This window comes from Phaseolus vulgaris, chromosome 8 (assembly GCF_051622355.1).
Source record: "Phaseolus vulgaris cultivar YP4 chromosome 8, ASM5162235v1, whole genome shotgun sequence".
NCBI lineage: Eukaryota > Viridiplantae > Streptophyta > Magnoliopsida > Fabales > Fabaceae > Phaseolus > Phaseolus vulgaris.
Window position 1 is genome coordinate 12322713 of NC_143505.1, and position 19190 is coordinate 12341902.

Sequence of the window (19190 nt, forward strand, 5' to 3'; positions counted from 1 at the left end):
TGACAGAAGTGACTACCCATTATGAGATTAAAAAGACAGCCAAAGGAAGATCGAACTTAAAGTTGATTTAATGAATTGGGCATATTTTTGAATTAAGTCATCTCACATTTCCGTTGATTATGATGAAACAGAACGATTTCTAAGAATATGATGATTCCTACGAAGCTGAAGATATATAATAGACATGCATTTGCTGTTGCAAAATACTTTAAAATGCTGACAAAGATTCCCACTTTTTTTATTTCTCACACTTTTACAAGATGAACTAATTATAAAATAAAATGAAAATGAAAAGAGGAGAATTGGTGGAAGGTGCTTCTATTAAGGTCCTTTTAGTTAGGAAGAATTTAGAAACAATTCTGGTTTATGCTTGATCCTGTGTTTAAGTAAAGCTAAAATTTTAATATCTGATTAAATACACAGAAAAACACACAGGAGGAGGGAAATTGGAATTCAATTGTGATTGCAGGCACATATTGTTAACACTTGGGTAGATCAGGTGGTGGTGGTGGGAGAGAAGTTGAAGCTGTTGGTCCACTCTCAACCTCAAAAGCCATGTTTAGTCCCCATAGCGTATGATCCTCCACATGGCAATGCACAAACCACATCCCTAGAAAAGAAGATATTATTATATCAGTGTCACATATATCTCAATCAAGATCATTAACTCAATTATTAACTCTAATGTTATATAATGACGATAGTTATTCTGAATAGACATGCACCTGGATTGTTTGCTTGGAATCTGACGACAGCCCATCCTCCAGCTGGTACAGCAATTGTGTTACGTATTTGTGGATTCACCAAATTATACTTGACTCTATCTCTGGTGGCATTATAGTTCCCAAACCCTTGAGCCAAAATATGGAAACTAAAACCATGAAGGTGCATGGGATGACTTTGCGGATTCAAAATTCCGGTGTTTTGAAACACAATCTCAACGGTTGAATTGAACTTGAGTTTCTTCACCTTGGTCGATTTCGATGGATACATGCGGCCAAAATCCAAAGCATTTTTGGGGCTTGTGTAGTCAAATGCTACAGGAGGGTAGTCTGGAAAATCAGTAGTATACACACCACTCACATTGTAAAACGATGCCTCCATCATGGAGAACCCTTTCCCTACAGGGTGCACAAAGGACTCGTTGTTCAAGCTGGCAGAGAATTTCTGTTGAAACAAACCTAGGCACGTGGCATTCTTGGAACACCTTTCTAGGTTTATGCTAATGGTCATGAACATGTTCTCGTCCACCTCAAGTGGCACCGGGACCCAGTGCGGGGCCCCCACCAAGCTTGTGATGTTGGTGAAGAATTTGTTGGCGACTTGTGTGGCGTTGAAGGGTGGAAGTATAGGCATGATGGGTTTTGAATCTCTCAATGATGACGTGTAACCTTCGTAGACGACAATGCCTCGCGTTGTCGTGTTGTCGAACAGTGGTGACGGCTGGCCCACAACGTAAGGAGAGGCTGCCATGTAATAGGAGCCTATGGGTTGGTCGGCTTTCAGAAGCACATCAGCGGTTTGGCCAGGACTGATGGTGATGATGTCAGTCACGTAGTGTTCGATGTATGAAGCGTCCATGGCAACCACTGTGAATTTGTGGTTGGCTATCTTGAAGAAAAGGTTGTTATTGAATGCAGCGTTGACCATTCGTAGCAAGTAAGTCTTTCCTTGTCTCAACTTTAGCTTGAATGTCTCTGAATTATGTTCATAAGTTCATGCATCAGAGATAATTAGAGATAGATAGATAGATACACCACTATCACTTTATGTCACTCAAACTTTCAAATTATGCTGATGCTCGATTACAGGTTTACTGTAATGAGAATATTATTAGGGTGACATCAAATTACCTGTAATTTTCTACAAGGATTATGACAAAAGTCAAAATCATACAGCTGCAACTTATTAAAAGCTCAAATTTTATTACTCTCACAATTAGAAAAATATTACTGATATCTTTTCTATCATTATTCTTTTTTAACGGTTTTAATATAAAATTTATTTGGTATTATAATTTAAGGTAAGCTTAATCTCTTAGAGGTTAAGTCTCCCATTTTTTTTAATAAACTTGAATTAACCTCAAGTGTTAAAAAAAGTTGTAGAGAATATTTTTTTAGTGTAGTCAATAATTAAACTCACATGTACTTAGTTGTATTTGCGTATAATTATAGCTGTATATATATATACACACACACACACAGACAGTAGCCGGCTAGTAACATGTCATAATCTAAAGCATATGGCCCACTATTTTTCATGATTTGGTAAGCACAAGCAACCTTAATTTAAAATTATTATCCTACGAGTTTCAACACATGTTTTCCTTTTGAATTGAAGTGGTCCACTTTAGATACTCTAAAATAAAACATTCACATTAGAAGGTGAAGACTTACGTTGTTTTGAGCAGTTGAAGAGATCACCAGGCAAACCATTGATGGTGAAGGCATCAGATACTCTTACAGCACCAACGGCGAGAGTGTAGTCATAAATATCCACCACATTACCGTCATACCAATCACCTGTATTTAAATAACAAAATACAAAAAATATATAAAAAAAATATTTTCTTCATGAGTTTTTTCATAGTAATTACATTGTATTAAAAGATTTGGACTTACCTAATATTATTGGAACTTCCTTGTAGGGTTTAGGAAATGGGTACTTTCCCGAACGAGGGTAAATGATTAAAGCACCATGAACGGTGGCACGTAAAACTGAAGCATGAGCATGCCACCACACTGTTCCTTCTTGTTGAACCACATTGAATCTATATGTATAACTATGTTGAGGACCAATTGGGCACTGTGTTATGTATTCAGGGCCATCTGCCCATGCAGTAAAGAGCTGAAATACTCCATGCCTACAAAATAATATTTACGTTCATCAGTGATATAGGAAAAGAAACTTGGAGAACAAGGTGGAGAAATTTTGTACTTACCCTTCAAAACTAACTACTGACAAATTATACAATTTATCTTAAATAATAAAAATATTTTTTTAAAATAAATATTAAAATTAAATGGAGAACTATTTTTTTTTTTTTGTGAACTATAAAATGGAAAAGGTTGGTAGCAGCCAAGAAATAGAAAAAATATAGTCAACCGTATACTTTTTATTTCATGCCATTTTAAATCTCTCAGCCTTTCCCTCTTCTCTTCTGTCACACGTTTACCAATTTTTTCTTTGTTTTTTTCTCTATTTGTTCGTTGTTTCTTGCTTCTAGCCACCAAAATATATCTGTTTAATTTAAAACGAACTTTCCGCCAGCCTTTCTTGAACCTCGTAGGGACCACTTTTGACTTTTCAACATCTCCAGCCACATCTTCCAAGCAAATAATGATAGAAACACAAAACAAAATTGAACATGCAAAAGCCTATATGAAAGAGATGGAAAATATATGCATGATAAGTAGTATGATTAGATAGAAAAGAAATAATCATTAGATATTTGAAAAGCAGATTGGTCAAAAAATTACATTACTATTCTAATAAAAAAGGAAATTCAGTGCTTTGCCACTTCATTGTTGACAAAAAAAATAGTAGGTAAAGAGAAGGGAAAAGAATTGGAAAATTAATTGACAATATTCCAATGCTTTCATTGAATTTCATTGTAAACGTCACTATAGGTGACTGGGAATCAGCAAAGAAAGAGAGCATCGTAATTTCATTCACACCAAACTTGTAGTTCTTTAAATTTTTCTGATAAAAAATAGCTTTTCGCACAATACCAACATTATCATATTTTTTATGAAGAAATAAAGTAATATAAAACAATTTTATTGATTATTTTTTAAACGAATCTAAGTCATGGCCAATTTACATATGAAGTAAGAAATAAAAATAATTGTATAATATAAATGATTTGATATTACAATAACAAAATTGATTAAAATGATTAGAAATGTTTACCAGTGAATAGTGATATTGTAGGGTGAGTTGTTAACTACATGAATAATCACAGCGTCCCCTTCTCGAACTTCTAACTTTGGTCCAGGAAAAAGTCCATTAACTGTGACAATTTCTCGCTCATTGCACAAGCGTTTGATAATTTTGTTTTGAACCTGTAAATCAAGGAATTAGTTTGAACATTATTGTCATTTATCAATAATATTAAAGTGTGCATGTTAATCAACATTAATTAGTATTGTGCAGTAGTATGATTATATTTTCCTTTCTTAATAGTATGTGTCACAGCATATACAAAATGATTGAGAATATGGGTTGAAAATATTATTCTATAAATCACTGGCTGAAGTTGGTAAAGGAGTGGTTGGTGATGTACAAGTTGGAATAAAATATTCATAGAGTCGAAGAAATTTACACTGATTAAAAAATTAGTAAACTCATGACTGTATAAGGATCCATCAATACAAATTATACAAAAACACACACACACACACTATTAAGACTTCAAATTTTCAAAACCTGATTTTACCCTTTGTCAATCTTTTTCACTCTTTCTTATCACATCTATCCGACTTAAATTCATCTCTCAATAAATATGTTTAGTGTTTGTATGTATGTATATATATATATATGAACTTTTAACCACATACTTAAATAATGGATTTGTAAAGAAAAGAAGAAAAGTAAAGTAACAAACAGAACCAGTAAAGAGGAGAAAATTGTTAGCCATTTACAGTGAAAGTGTGCTCTACTGTTGCAGCTGAGGCCAAGGAAAAAAGTAGAAGAGCAGAAGCCAATGCAAACCAAAACGCCAAAAGCTTCATGTTGAAGTGGCAAACCGAAAGAAACAGTGAGATAGAAGCTTTTCTATGAACTATCAATTGGTGACACAAAAACTTCTCTGAGAAAGTAGAGAAGTTGCACCTGGTTATGTTAGTGAACTGTTTGATTTGTTTTGCTGGCACAACAACACAACAACAAGGACTCCACAGAATGTAGAGACTTGTTTCTGTGTGCTTCCCAATGCAAGGCTATGGATGGTATATATATATGGAGTCAGAAAGCTAGTGATGTTCACTGCTTCAATGATTTTACGTTCATATTCTTTAAAAATTCATTTGTTTAGTTGGTGTTGGTTGCATCACTTGGTCCACAATATCAAGTTGTATAAAAAATATGAAAGTTGATATGCTAGACATATGTTCTTAGAAAATCATAAGAAGTCAAAAACTACACATTAAAAATTGGAATTGAGTTAGGAAACCGTCAATTAACATATCTGTCATATTTAACAAATTATTCAAAAAGGCAAAAACATCTATAATGCATTGCATGGTCGTTCTCACATATTCTTTATTTGACTAATGTTTATACTCCTTAGAGTGTTTAAGATCTATTTATAATTTAATAATTTATTGCAATACAATATTCTACTTCGCCATATAAATATTTAAGAGTCATGCGTATTAAAAATATTTATTTTAGTTAATAATATTAAGTTTGCAGTTTTTTTTTAAAATAACAAATTAAAATTATTAAATTTATAAACTGCTGCATATGGCAAACTGGGATTATCTTAGAAATTCGGAAAATAAAGTATTCCATAAAAAATGATGGGTTCACAATGCTCCACCAAAGATTTTGTGAATAGATGTCTGAAACCGTAAAATTTAAGAAAATGATTCCTTGACCGAAAAGAATGACTCGAACGAACATAACATATAGCAATTTTTTTAAACATTTTACATTGATTTTTAAAGTCCAGATATCTATTCCTTGTAAGTAATCAAATACTACAGCGAAGTCACGAGTATTAAGGCGAGTTAAGTTTATATAATTTTTTTAAAAACACGTTAATTCAATTTGATTCACTTTTTGTGAATAATAATTTTTGTAACCAAATTCGATTTACTATGATTTTAATAAATTATTATTTTTTTATCGGCAATAAATAAATTAGATAAAATGAGATATTTTAGGAGTGTTCTAAAATTTATTTAAATATATTTTGTTTTTTCAAATTGTTTCTTATATTAAAAATAATTTCTATTGCTAATTATGTACTAAAAGTGTTTCTATTGCTAATTCGTGGGGCTTAAAAGTGTTTCTATTGCTAATTAATGTATATATTGTATATATTTATACAAGAGTTAAGATGTCTCTAATGTTTCTGTTATATTATATATTTTTTCTTGCTAAAATAAATGACAAAAATAAATTTAATTTAAGTATTAACTATTTTAAAAGTATCATAAGTTGGGGTCTATAATTACTAAATAACTTATGTAAAACTGGTACACATATAACAAATAAAAGTGGTTACAACCCATTTAAATTGATATAAAAATAAAGTTCTCTTTTCCTGTCCAATGTTTTACGCATGTCTTGATTAGGGTGAATTTGTTTGAATATGTTCAAATTATTTTTAAAAAAAAATATATTTTTTTTTTACATTTATTTACTTTTCAAGAAACGTAAGTTAGAAAAAGAAGTTGGTGTGGAGATTATTATTGTTACGACTTAATTAAGAAAACATTATCTACAATTATAATTAGGTATAAGAAATAGGGATGACAAAGTGGGACGAGTCATGTGGTTCGCATTGAGGAAAAATGCAGGACGAGTTGCAATTTCAACCTGCGGACTCATTTAGGCTTATCTTGTAATATCGTGATTTTTTTAAAAAAACCAACTTAATCCCCCTCCCCCTAAAGTGGGACGAGTCATGTGGTTCGCATCGAGGAAAAATGTAGGACGAGTTGCAATTTCAACCCGCTGACTCATTTAAGCTTATCTTGTAACATCGTGATTTTTTTTTTAAATCATATATTTTAGAATCTGATCACAACACGTTGTAGCTGAGGAGGTAAGGAACATTTCTACCTTTATCAGATTTTTAAACAGAGTAAGTTCATTTTTGCTCCATAGATTATTCTCTATTTTTCTTTAGGATTTAGTCATCAATCTTGGTGGGATCACTTGAGAAGAGTAATACGCATATTTTAATTTAATAAATTATCTACAATTTATATGAAAATCATGTTTTCACATATTAATCAATTATTACTAAACATATATTGATTATATGCGTATGTATGAAAATTTTCCTCATAACTGAGATGATAGATTATTCTTTTTCATAATCAAATATTTTTTTCTTGTTTAAAAACACTAGTTTTAACTTCATTGATTATATATTAAGCCTAATGGGTTCATTATTCATATATTTGTTTTACTGCACTAAATCTCTTAGAGATTAATTTATATTTTATATTTTGATCGTAATAAGCAATCGAGGGGGAAATCGTCACCATAAGATACATGCATCATCAAAATATCATAATCAACACATTATATTTTGACATCTTTTGGTAAAAATAAGTTATAGAAAATACTCATTTATGCTTTATTGGCGAGGGACGTGGAGATTAAATGATTAGTTAGAGTTATTTGGAGAGAATTGTGCTTGGTTTAATGGAAAAATAATTGATTTGAATATAAAATTTATAGATATTTTTGATTAATTTAGTTGAATTAATGGAGGTTGGTAAGTCATTTTTACTCTAATATCAAAATTGTCCGTATTTATATTTTGTAAAAGTATATAAACATTTTTCATATGAAAATATTAGTTGAGAAAATAAAAATAAGTTATTTCTTAAAATAGTATATATTTTAAAAAATATTATTTATTAATTTCCAATAATCTTTATAAAAAAATTTAAAAAACCTAAATACATAAATCAGATATTGAATATATGAGTAAATTAACAACTTACTAAATAATGCCCAAAAATCTACCACTTTAACCTCATTTCACTTAGTTATCTCTTTTCAATTTTTTTCCCTACAAATCATCATAAGTTTACCTAATTACCTGATTAATTTGTTTATATTAATTATAATTAAAAACATTTTAGAAATGTTATAAGTTTAATTCATATAAAATATGATTATACACCAATTAAATTTGATGTTCATGTAAAATGTCACATTGTATACCATTTATACCTAATTGTTTCTGAAAACATGTGAAACATATATATAAAACATTTGGATGAAATGAAGTATCAACTATCCATCATTCTATAGATATAAAATGTTCAATAAATTCAATATCAAAAGACGTAATATAAGAAGCACAAAAAAAATAATGAAACAAGAAGTAAGACGCGGTTTTCTTTAAACTCTAAAAATAAAGTAATTTTGATGAAAATATTATTAATAAGTGTTTTTTGTAAAAGCAAAAATTTCTTATTGGTATGTTTGTAGGCTAGTCCGCTCTACATTTGGCCGGTTCTATATAGAAAATGCGAATTGATTTTACTCGTCTGTCTCGTATATTTTTTGTTTGTTAAGTTAATTCTTTTTCTTATTTAGATGAATTAGGTAAATGATCTCATAGTATTATTTTTACAAGACATTCATAATAAGATGAGTAAAACAAATTATAATGATGTTGAGAGACTTCCCAGGTTATAGAATTTCAAAGTTAAAATTTGTGTTTTGATTTGTACAAATTTACAATCCATATTTGTATTTTAGATGGTAGAATTTGAAAATGATAATTTTAGAATTTTTGAGAATATAAGGTTACAGAGAAATTATTAGGGTTTAGAAAAAAAAATATAATTTTTTAAAATATATGGGTTATGTCACCCCGCCTTGCACTTGGTCTGAGTGGATTGTGAGTTTAGATATGTAACACCCAATAAATACTTCTAACTATTACAATACAAGTTCTACATATTTCTATACAAGCTTAGAGTTTTTTAAGCTATAATAAGTGCAATTTTTACCCATAATTGGTTTGAATGAAAAGAAACAGTTGTACTAATGCACAGAGTTTTAAAACAAATTTAATACAATGCTGTCAGAGGTAAAACAATCGGTTGCTTCGTGAAAACAATCGATTTTTTTTTTCTGTGACAAGAGTTTGGATTTTTCATAAACCAAAAGCTTTGGCAGAGATGAAAATGTAGAACGCTAAACACACATATTTTTGTATGAAGATGAATGAAAGAGTTTATTTAACCAAACTATATAAAGTGCACAAAATTGAAGAAATGAGTTCATAGCTTTTGAGAATGTTTTCAATCAAATAATCATAGTACATAAGTCAAATATTTCACTTGACTCTCAAGAAACTGTGTGCAATTAAGAGTTGTACTCAAGAAACAAATTTTGTTCTTTCCCTTTCAAACTTGATTCTTTAATCCACAGATTATTGGTCTTTGAGAGTACCTACAAAAAAGCAAGATCAAGTAGCAAGGTTTGGTCCCCTAACAAATTTGGGTCCATTGGCATTAATTGGATCATTAGAACCCTTAGGATTCTTGGGAACCCATTTTAAAATACCTTTGGGAACAAAAAATTTCCTAACTCTGCAGAATCTGACAGAGTGACCCTTTTTCATACAATAGAATCATGAAACAACCGATTGTTTCAATTTTTTAATCAGTTGTTTTTCAAATAAGGTTGAAAAAGGCTTTGAAACACCACTTCTCTTGCTCTGTGGATTAAAACCCAAACCAATTTTACCAAAGAAACATTTTTTAGAAGAAAGAACAATTTCAAAGTTAGATTTACCTTTTGAAAGCTTGTCCATAGTTTTCACAAGATAGTGAGCCTTCTTTTCAAGAGATTCACAATTTTTACAAGAACTTAAGTCACATTTTCCATAAGAGTTTTTGTAAATCAGTTCCAGATTTTCAAAATCATTTTTCAAGTTATCCAACTCTTCTTACTATGCTTTGACTCTATTTTCCAGCCAATTATTCAAGCCTTTCAACCCGTTATTTGAAAGGGTCATCCTATTAGCTTCTTCATGAGTTTCTTTAAAGGCATCAAGAAGTTGGTTGTAGTTTTCAAAATTAATTGAAGTGCTGGAACTTACATTGCTTATATCAGTTTCTTCTTTTGCCATTAAGCAAGGATTTGCTTCTTCAGCTCCTAAAGATGAGCTAGAGGAAGAAACTTCATTATCTTGCCAAACAATGTAGGCTTTCTTGGCTTTGCCTTTCTTTTCACCTTTCTTGCTTGCTCTTTTTTCTTTATTCTCATTGTTGAGGAAATCAGTTTTAATATGTCCATGTTCACCACATCCAAAGCAGGTATATTTGTTAAAATTAAAATTATTAAGTTTTTTGCTATTATACCTATTGGAGGATTAATTCATGTTGTTGTTTTTCTTCAGAAATTTGCTGAATTTGCTGGTCAACAAGCTAAGGTTTTCTCCATCACTGTCATCACTTGAGTCTTGACAGTTTTTATGTCCAACAGTCTTCAAGGCAATGTTTCTCACATGCTTATCTTCATTTTCTTGAACATTCAGCCTATTCATCTCCAATTCATGTTCTATGAGCTTCCCAAACAATGAAGTTGTGGTCATAGATGTTAAATCTTTAGATTTAAAGATGGTTCTTGGGCTGCCAAGATCTGTCTAGGCACTTGAGGATTTTGATGTTGAGTTCCGTTTTTTCAAACACTTTTCCAAGACTCATGAGGTGGTTAACAATATGGGTAAACCTCTTTTGTACTTCAGCAATTGTCTCCCCTTTTTGCATCCTATACATCTCATATTCTTGGATAAGAGCATGTTTCCTTGCTCTCTTCACGTTATTTGTTCCTCCATAAGTAACTTCTAGAGTATCCCACATTTCTTTGCGAAGCCACATTGTGATACCCTAAAAAACTCATCAAAACTTAAGGCAAATGTAATAATATTTTTTGCAATACAATCATATTGAGCCTTTTTGCTTTCATGCACAGTCCATTGGGACTAAGGCTTTTCACAAATCACTTTATCATTTTCAAGCATAGGAACAAAATGACCATTTTTAATTGCATCCCAAATTCCTTTATCAATTGATTTTACAAAGATCTTCATCCTTACCTTCCAAAACTTGTAATTCACACCACAAAACAGAGGTGGTCTGTTAATAAATGCACCCTCCTCAAAGAGTAGTTTATCAGTCATGAAAAAAAAATTAGGATCAAAACTTGAATGACTTTCAAGAACCTAACTCTTGATGCCAATTGTTAGAATTGTAGGCCTTAAACAAGAGGGGGGTAAATTGTTTATAAAAAAAATTTCGCAAATATTGAAGGTATAGTGATGGCCAAAAAGAATCAATCAATTAGAAATCTGTTCAGATGAATTAAAAAACAGTTTTCTCTTAACAGCAGAAAATCAACCGGTTGTTTTTGTGAAACAACCAGTTGTTTAGAGCAGCAATTATAAAATTCAAGAAAAAACATATTTAAAGAGATAAGAGATTGAAAGATTCATACAGTAAATTTATATTGGTTCACTCTTAGCCAAAAGCTACATCCAATCCCCAGAAAACCTCTGAGTATTCCATTAAGCAATCAAAACACCTTGATTACAACACACACACAAAAGTGGTAATCTTGAACCCTTCAAGAACACACACCACCTTTGGTAAATACACCACAAAATTCAAAACACCCTCTGAATCTGCACACCAACAGTTCTTACAAAAATGCAATTGTTAAGAGAGAAAAGGAATGAAAACAAATACAATCACAGATTGAAAATAAGAAACACAATGCAATCTTATTCCACTCATAGAAAGAATCCAAAGCTTGAAGCAATCTTGGAAAAACTTGATTTGAAAGCAATAATCTGAATCAATAATAATCAAGAGCGTAAAACAAATTATACATACTCCAATCAGTTATTAAAAACATTTAATGCAATAGGCAAATCAGTTTTAAAACAATTAAAAAATATTGAAGTAACTTAACAAAATTCTGTTAAGAAATTCAAAAATCAATCAGATGAATTCTCGAAACAACCGATTGAATTGGTTTGACAACAAAGTCAACCAAAGTCATGTTGTTCCAAATCCTTTTCAAAAACCTCTAAGTGTAAAACAACCGGTTGAAATGAATATTCAACAGGTTGATTTTCCACTTCTCTTTGAAAACACATCTTTTTCAAAAAGCTTAAAATCAAACAAACATGGATCAAATCTATGAGTGGATTACAAATTCAAACTACCAAAAACCTACAAACACAAACAACAACAAAATCTTCAAGCAATCTTCACATATTTGGAGACATCAAAGCCTATGTTCAACATAGTCTATATTAAAAATACTTCCAACTCTTCAAGTAGCTCAAATGAAAGTGAAGAAGAAGAAGAAGAAGAAGAAGAAGGTAATCTTTTTTTGATGGCAGATAAAGAATCATCAACTTAAAGCATTGTGAGTAGTTCTAATTTTGAAATTGATGAAAACTATAATCAATTGTTTGATGCATTTAATGAATTTCATGAAGAAGAAAATCATCTCTCTTATTTAAACAATAGACTCAAAGTAGAGAATAAAGGGCTTAGGAATAGGTTAAAACAATTCAGGAGGAAAATGATAATTTGAAAATTGATTTTGATGCTTTAGAAATTATTTATGAAAACTCCTCATGCAACTGTAAATCAAATTCGTAAGAGGAAACTCCTGATAGTGAGGATTGCAAGAAGCATTTGACAAAAAATGAGTATCTTATGAAAAACTCTTGTAAAATTCACATTAGGGAGATCAAGTCTTGATGTACTCCTAAGTTCACAAAATTTTAATGGACAAAGTTGGAATTGGTTTTACACATCAAAAGAAATAAAAAGCTTTTAGAAATTCCTTTAAATTCTTAATACTATCTACATCACCATTTGTGACTTGTTTCTATTATTCGAAAAAAGTTCATGCATCAAACACATGCTATATAAAAAAAATCATGGTATTCTTAATGGAAAGTATGTTTCGATTTCTAAAGGAAGCCACAAGAGTGGTAACCCCAAAGGACCCAATATAAATTAGGTACCTCAAAATTCCTATTAATCAGTATTGGAGATATGTTTTGAAGCCAAAAAATTCACGTGGTATCTTAATAAGTGGTTGCTTAATATATATAAAGTGAGCACAAATTGCTTAGTGTAATTTATCTTTATGACAAATGTCTTAAGGTAATATTTGCAGTAAACGATTTTTTTATATGTTTGTGCAACATCAATTAGGTATTTTAGATTATTCCTACACTAATTTACTCTATTTTATGAGATTTGTATAATTTGGTTTGTGTTTCTATGTAACTTAATCAACTATCTTGTCATGATAATCTAATTCACTTCATTTCACTATCTGATATTTTCTTTTATAGATGATATTTGGTTATATCAATAATCATTCATACTTTCTTTTAAAATTGTTAACAAGTTCTTTTACAATTAACATTGTCCTTTTGTCATTGCATTGTGCTCGTTCCTAGGGGAGCTTTTATGACTCATATTGGAGACAAATGTTATTGTTAATAATGTTGCTAATAATAATGTTGTTGATTAAGTGATGTGTATATGATTTATTTGTATTGATTGATTGGTTATTTTTAAATATGTGATGTTTAATTGTATTTTTTTGAAGTTTGATTTCTAATATATTTTGTCTACTTTTATAAAATGAATATCATATTGAATATTAGTTTATATTCTATTTTGGTATCATGTTTAATATTGTCTGGACTATATTGTTTTCTTTTTTATCATGTCCAAAGGAGCAAAAAGATACTTATTAATTGTTTCAATAACAAATGTCATGAATTAACAACACAAGACTAGTTTTGGTTAGCTATCATAAAAAAAGTGAAGATTGTTAGTAAAGCATGTCAAAACATGATGTGTTAATTTGATGATGATTTTGACAATGCATGCACCTCATGTTGATGATCAAAATGTAAAATATAAACTAGTCTCCAAGATGATATTGAGTAGCAAAGCTTAAATATGAATAACTAATCCATTAGGTTTAGTATATAATCAATTATATAAAGTTAAAATGAGTGTTTTTAAAGAAGAAAATAAAATAATCAATGATAAAAAAATAATCGACTATGTTAGCTCTATAGGAAATTTCCATAGATACGCATATAACTTGTTATGTTCAATAATAATAAATTAATTTGTGCAAACATGATTTTTCATTTAATTTATAATAGATTAAATTAAAATATAATCAATTGTTTTGTGTTTCTTTCAAAAACACAACATTTCATAAAAAAACAATTAAGTCAGGTTATAATCGATTAAATTGACTTAAAATGTTTCATGGATTGATGAATGAACAAATTTATTGATTATATTTAATAATAATCGATTATTATGTTTAGTTATTTCAAAATCCTTTTAAAAGTAAGTTCTCTCTCTTTCAATTAGACATTCATATTTTTCAAATTATAACTCAATTGTTTTAGAAGAAAGATTGCTCAAGGTTCATCAAGAAATGTTGAGTATGATACATGTTGATTTGTTGTACAATTTGTCACACACCAGGTGATATCTTTCTTTGTTTTTTTTTTTCTAATTTGAATTTGAAATTTATGCACCATTGTTTGGTGTGTATTGTATGTAATTGAGAGTTTTAATTACATGTTTAAAATCTTAGAACGGTATTTCAACATCTTAGAACGGTATTTCAATGAGTGCTTGTTTCTTTCTTGATCTAGTTACATAAGTAATTCTTTTAATTAGATATTTTAATATTGTAGTGAAAATTAAGCTCAAATTATCATATCAGTATACAAATTCTTGTGTGTTCTTGAGTTTTTAATTTTGCTTATGATGTTTTGGTGTTCATAAAACACTTTACTTAAAGTTCAAAGTTTTCTTTGAAAATTTCTAAAGAATATTTTTCAATCTCCTTAATTGTGTTTTTAGTTATTATTTGTTTTATATTTTTCTACAATAACAACTAATAATAGTGATTAATGATTAAGGGGAGTGATATATTATTAGATACACTCATTCATTATGGAAAAATAAATACTCATTGTATATAATTTCAAATAGTATTCAATATTAGTGTCAAGTGAGAACTCATATTGTAAAAAATGAAAAAAGAATAAAGTATTGGTATGTTATTTTTTATAGACTAGACTCGTATTGGTCAAAATTATAAGATACTATATACAAGGTATTACCTACCTAAAACCCTAAGAAGTAGGTAATTTTATAGTTATATATACTCCACTCATTTGCATAAAAACTCTACTTAACAAGACATTTCTTGCACCGCAACAAACAATATGTTTCTCTCCTTTCTTGACCTATAGAGGTTCAATTTGTATTGTTATGTGATGAACCAAAAACATATTTGCACTCTTTTTTGCATGATCCTTTTATGTGAAATTTCTTCTCGTGGTTGTTGAAGATCCACATTTCCTAATTATATACTTGGTATATGTTCTTCCACAGTCCATTTTTGCCTAAAAGTGACGTTTAAGACTAGAATATGTTATGCTGGTCTTATAAAAGAATGTTTGGTACGTATTTACCATTAAAAACCCAAAAGTACATATGTATTAAATGACTTACAAATTAAAAATAGGTATTACACGACTTTTTCATTTTTTATGTAAAAAATATTTTTTAATAATTATTAATATTTCTTTATTTCTCATCATATTTTTATCGACATATAAAACAGAAAATCTTAAAATAAAAAGGATTATGATCCACCCTTTACAATAATAATATTTTAAAAAATGTTTAATACGTTTATGCATTGAAATCACGAGACTGAATTATTTTCAATGAAAAAAAAAAGTTACATAAGTGCATCACTATAGGCAGAAGACTTTTTGACTCATTCACCAGTTATAAAATTCAAAGATGTTTTAAACAAATCAACGAGTTCACCTACCCAGAACAAGTTGCAAGTTCAACTCTAACCATGCTGCATTTGTAGACACAAAAAATCTCAAACCATTTTCTTAATTGTTTTTATTCACTCTACCAGCACAGCTTCACGTGCCTGGGCCATCTACCAGAACCTAATCATTTTAAAATAGGACTGTAGGAACACATATTCGAATATTTTTTAATTCACAATTATTTATAAATACAAATTTATAAAAAAATAGTTATATAGAATGAAAACAAAGATTTAAAATAATGAAACTCATAACATTTATAGCTTTTAATAAATTTTAAAAAAATAAAATAGAAAATGTTTAGAAATGTGTTTTTATCTTTATTTATAAAAAAAAGCATGAGTTAATCCTTCAAAAAGCAACCCTAACATTTTCCTGGTTTAGATTTAACCCGATAAACCACTTAATTTATTGGGTACAAGTTACACTACCAGCTTGTCATGAAATTTATTAATCTATTCCCGTTGAAGCAACAACATAATAATATTAAATTTCTAGTAAATTATTTTTTTCATAGGAAACAGATATCCATGTGAGGATTCAGTAATTTAAATCCCCAAGTTTCGTAGATTTTAGTTTTGAGAACTTGCTTATATTTTTTAATGTTTGATATTATTTCCAAAGTCATATTGGGCTTTAATTATGGATAAGTTACTGTACTAGTAATTAAATAGTTAGATTTAAATGTTATTATCTTAATTATTTAGGGATTAGTGTAGTAAATTGTAATTTTAAAAATAATTACATTTATTAGAAAAGAAAAATAAAACTATTTTTATAAATTAAAATTAATTTATGCACAACTTCAAAAATAGAAATATGAAGAAACTATATAATAAAAATTTTATAAAATAGTTTGTATATATAAATTATTTTATTTTATTAAAAACTCATTTTATTTTTTTTCTCTTATTTTTCTAACTAAAAGCTTTTCCAAAAACGTCTCTAGAAAACTCTAAACTCAAATTGTTCGCCAACTTTTTTTTAACATGATAGTTAATGTCATAGCAGTGGCAGTGTGTAAAGAATTTATCTAATTTTCGTAAATATTCTAGAACCTGACGAAAATAGAGAGAAAATCTTTGTGGTATTCAATCAATATTTTATAATGAAGGTGTCAGTTAAACCACGTTTGCAAAAAGACAAAGGAAGATTCAAGAACAAAATAATTTCAACGTCGTATGTGACAAGTGTTATACACAAATTATTGCAGAAAAAAAATATTGTGCAGATTTATTTAATGAATGAAAGTCAATGTGATACTGCTATAGTGCATAATTGTAAACGTACCCACCAGCAAAAAGAGAAATTGTAAACATCTATCAGTCACTTTCGAGTTATCAAAGTTTTTAAGTTATATATATATATATATATATATATATATATATATATAAATGGTTTTATATTTTCAATTAAAATATTTTAACTATTGCAGACAAACATATTTTAAAAATAAAATATAGAAGATAAGGAAATAAAATTAAACAATGTGATATGATGAGAAATGTTTATAGAAAGAGATCGGAAGATACAAGTTAAAGTGAGTTGTATGAAAATAAGATAGATGTTTAAAAAAACAAAAGCATTATAGTTATCTTTGCAGAAGATTGTATTAAGATTTGTATCCACATTAAATGAATTAAAAAAAAATACTATGCATATCATTAAATTAAGATACATGTGGACAGTAGTTTTATATTACATCATTGACCAATGACAACTGTCTCACTTACTAGTATTATTAGTCCTATGAAAACTTAAATACGTAGAGGACATAAACCTTTTAATCAAAGTTTTGAACTTCTAAATGGTATTTTTTAATATTTTTATCCGTTTAATAGTTATATCTTATTTCCAAAAGAAAAATTATACTTTCAAATGAAAAAAAAACACACTCACTTAACCATTTTATTTTAAAGATATATTAATATTTTAATTTATAAAAAAAAATTAAAACATTAAAATAATTAATCTCACTCTCTTGTCTGTGTTCTTAGTCTTCATCTTGCTCATTTCTCCGCTCAAACGCAGATAAGCTTTTCACATTCTCTCATACGCTCTGTTATCTCGTGCCTGCGTCTTGCATTATTGTCAGTGACAATTTTCAAACACAAACATTTGAATATGATCTTTGTTTTTTTTTATCAGTAATAAAAAATAAATAAATAGGAACCATTTCAAGGGTGGTTTAATCCTTATACAAAAATACATGACATCAATCTCTTATTAGAGCGCCTACCAGCTTAGCATAGAGACAACTAGACCAACACTAACCAATATTAATGAATCAACCTCATACAAGCCAAAGGATTTAAAACCCAACTAGAATAAGGGAAATAAGAAAAACGAGACTTTGCAAAAATTCACGACCAAACCTTTACTTGCACCGATGCAAACACTTCAGACACATCTGTCACACCTCTATTGAAGATGACTGAGTTCCTATGTTTCTAGATTTTGCTCACTATACCAACTCAAATTGCACCCTAGACATCATTAACCGAATCAGAAGCCTGACTCATCTTGAATTGTGAAAAATTTGACATAGGGTCCTTGTGAATTACGAACGACACTCCAAGCCACTCAAAGCACAGACACCAGACACGCCAAGCAAACTTGCAAACAGAGAACAAGTGACAAGACGACTCCTCCTCCTCCCCACACAGATAGAACAAGGAATTTTCTACCGCCACTCCGCGCCTTACCAAATTAACCCTATAGGCGATCCTATTCTCCAACACCCTCCAAGCAGTGAACAAAGCCGAAGGCAAGACTTTACACCTCCACAACTTACTGTACACCGGAGAAGACTCCCCTCCTCGAACCCTCATTACCTGAACATAGGCTGAGTTAACTGTGAATATTTGACACCCCCTAACCTTCCAGACCCAATTGTCCGCCTCCCCCAAAACCAACTTCACCTCTTGTAATCTTTGAACCAACTGCTCCACCAAAGACTTCTCCCAGTCGAAAAAGGATCTTCGCCAGTCCAAATGCCAAACCCAATCACCATTATACCTGATCCGATCGGTCATCGGTAGTCGATGACGTCAGCAGCAGAGAACCACGTGGACCACTCGCAGGGTGACACGTGGACCAGGTGACAGAGGGATCAGGAAGGCGATCGCCAAGAGCGGTGATCGGGGGTCAGTAACCAAGTGACCACCGACAGATCAGGCGGCAGAGAGGTCAGGGGACAGATCATCCAGAACGGTGATCGGTGGTCAGTAGCCAAGTGGCCACCAACAGACCAGTTCTCAGACTAACGCCTGGGGGCAGAACGCGAGAAGCAATAGAGCACTGATCAGTCATCGGGGTCACGTGCTACACGCAGTTAAACTGGGACTGAGGTTCCCAGCGAGAGCGTTACGCATGGACCTCGCATGAGCACATCTCAGGGGATCGTGCACGAGAGTGGCCTGAGGGAACTAGTAAACCAGTCAGTGATTGGTGATTCCCTCAACCCATTACGTGCGTGACACCGTGAAGGGTAAGCTGTATACGTAGAGAGCAACGTTTGGTGAGTGTGCCTAGACCAGCCACACTTGGCATTCTCCTA

At 30.4% G+C, this 19190-nt stretch overlaps 2 protein-coding genes across 2 annotated transcripts; both read right to left on the bottom strand.

The window, feature by feature from the left end:
• Window positions 1-214: 214 nt before the first annotated feature.
• Window positions 215-4990, bottom strand: LOC137824013 (laccase-7). Its single transcript, XM_068629428.2, has 6 exons — window positions 4644-4990; window positions 3913-4064; window positions 2622-2863; window positions 2397-2522; window positions 726-1697; window positions 215-610 (listed from the first exon to the last, which is right to left on the bottom strand). Exons 1-6 carry the CDS (start codon window positions 4731-4733, stop codon window positions 480-482), a joined length of 1713 nt encoding a protein of 570 aa, XP_068485529.2. The 5' UTR covers window positions 4734-4990; the 3' UTR covers window positions 215-479.
• A 13127-nt stretch (window positions 4991-18117) lies between these two features.
• Window positions 18118-18666, bottom strand: LOC137824596 (uncharacterized). Its single transcript, XM_068630260.1, has one exon. It carries the CDS (start codon window positions 18664-18666, stop codon window positions 18118-18120), a length of 549 nt encoding a protein of 182 aa, XP_068486361.1.
• Between the last annotated feature and the right edge of the window lie 524 nt (window positions 18667-19190).

Coding starts and splice junctions, on each gene's coding strand:
- LOC137824013 (XM_068629428.2), bottom strand. CDS start 4,733: ATGAAGCTTTTGGCGTTTTGGTTTGCATTGGCTTCTGCTCTTCTACTT. Junction 1,698..2,396: donor CTTCAACTGCTCAAAACAAC/GTAAGTCTTCAC, acceptor AACATAATTCAG/AGACATTCAAGCTAAAGTTG. Junction 611..725: donor ATTCCAAGCAAACAATCCAG/GTGCATGTCTAT, acceptor CTTCTTTTCTAG/GGATGTGGTTTGTGCATTGC.
- LOC137824596 (XM_068630260.1), bottom strand. CDS start 18,666: ATGACCGATCGGATCAGGTATAATGGTGATTGGGTTTGGCATTTGGAC.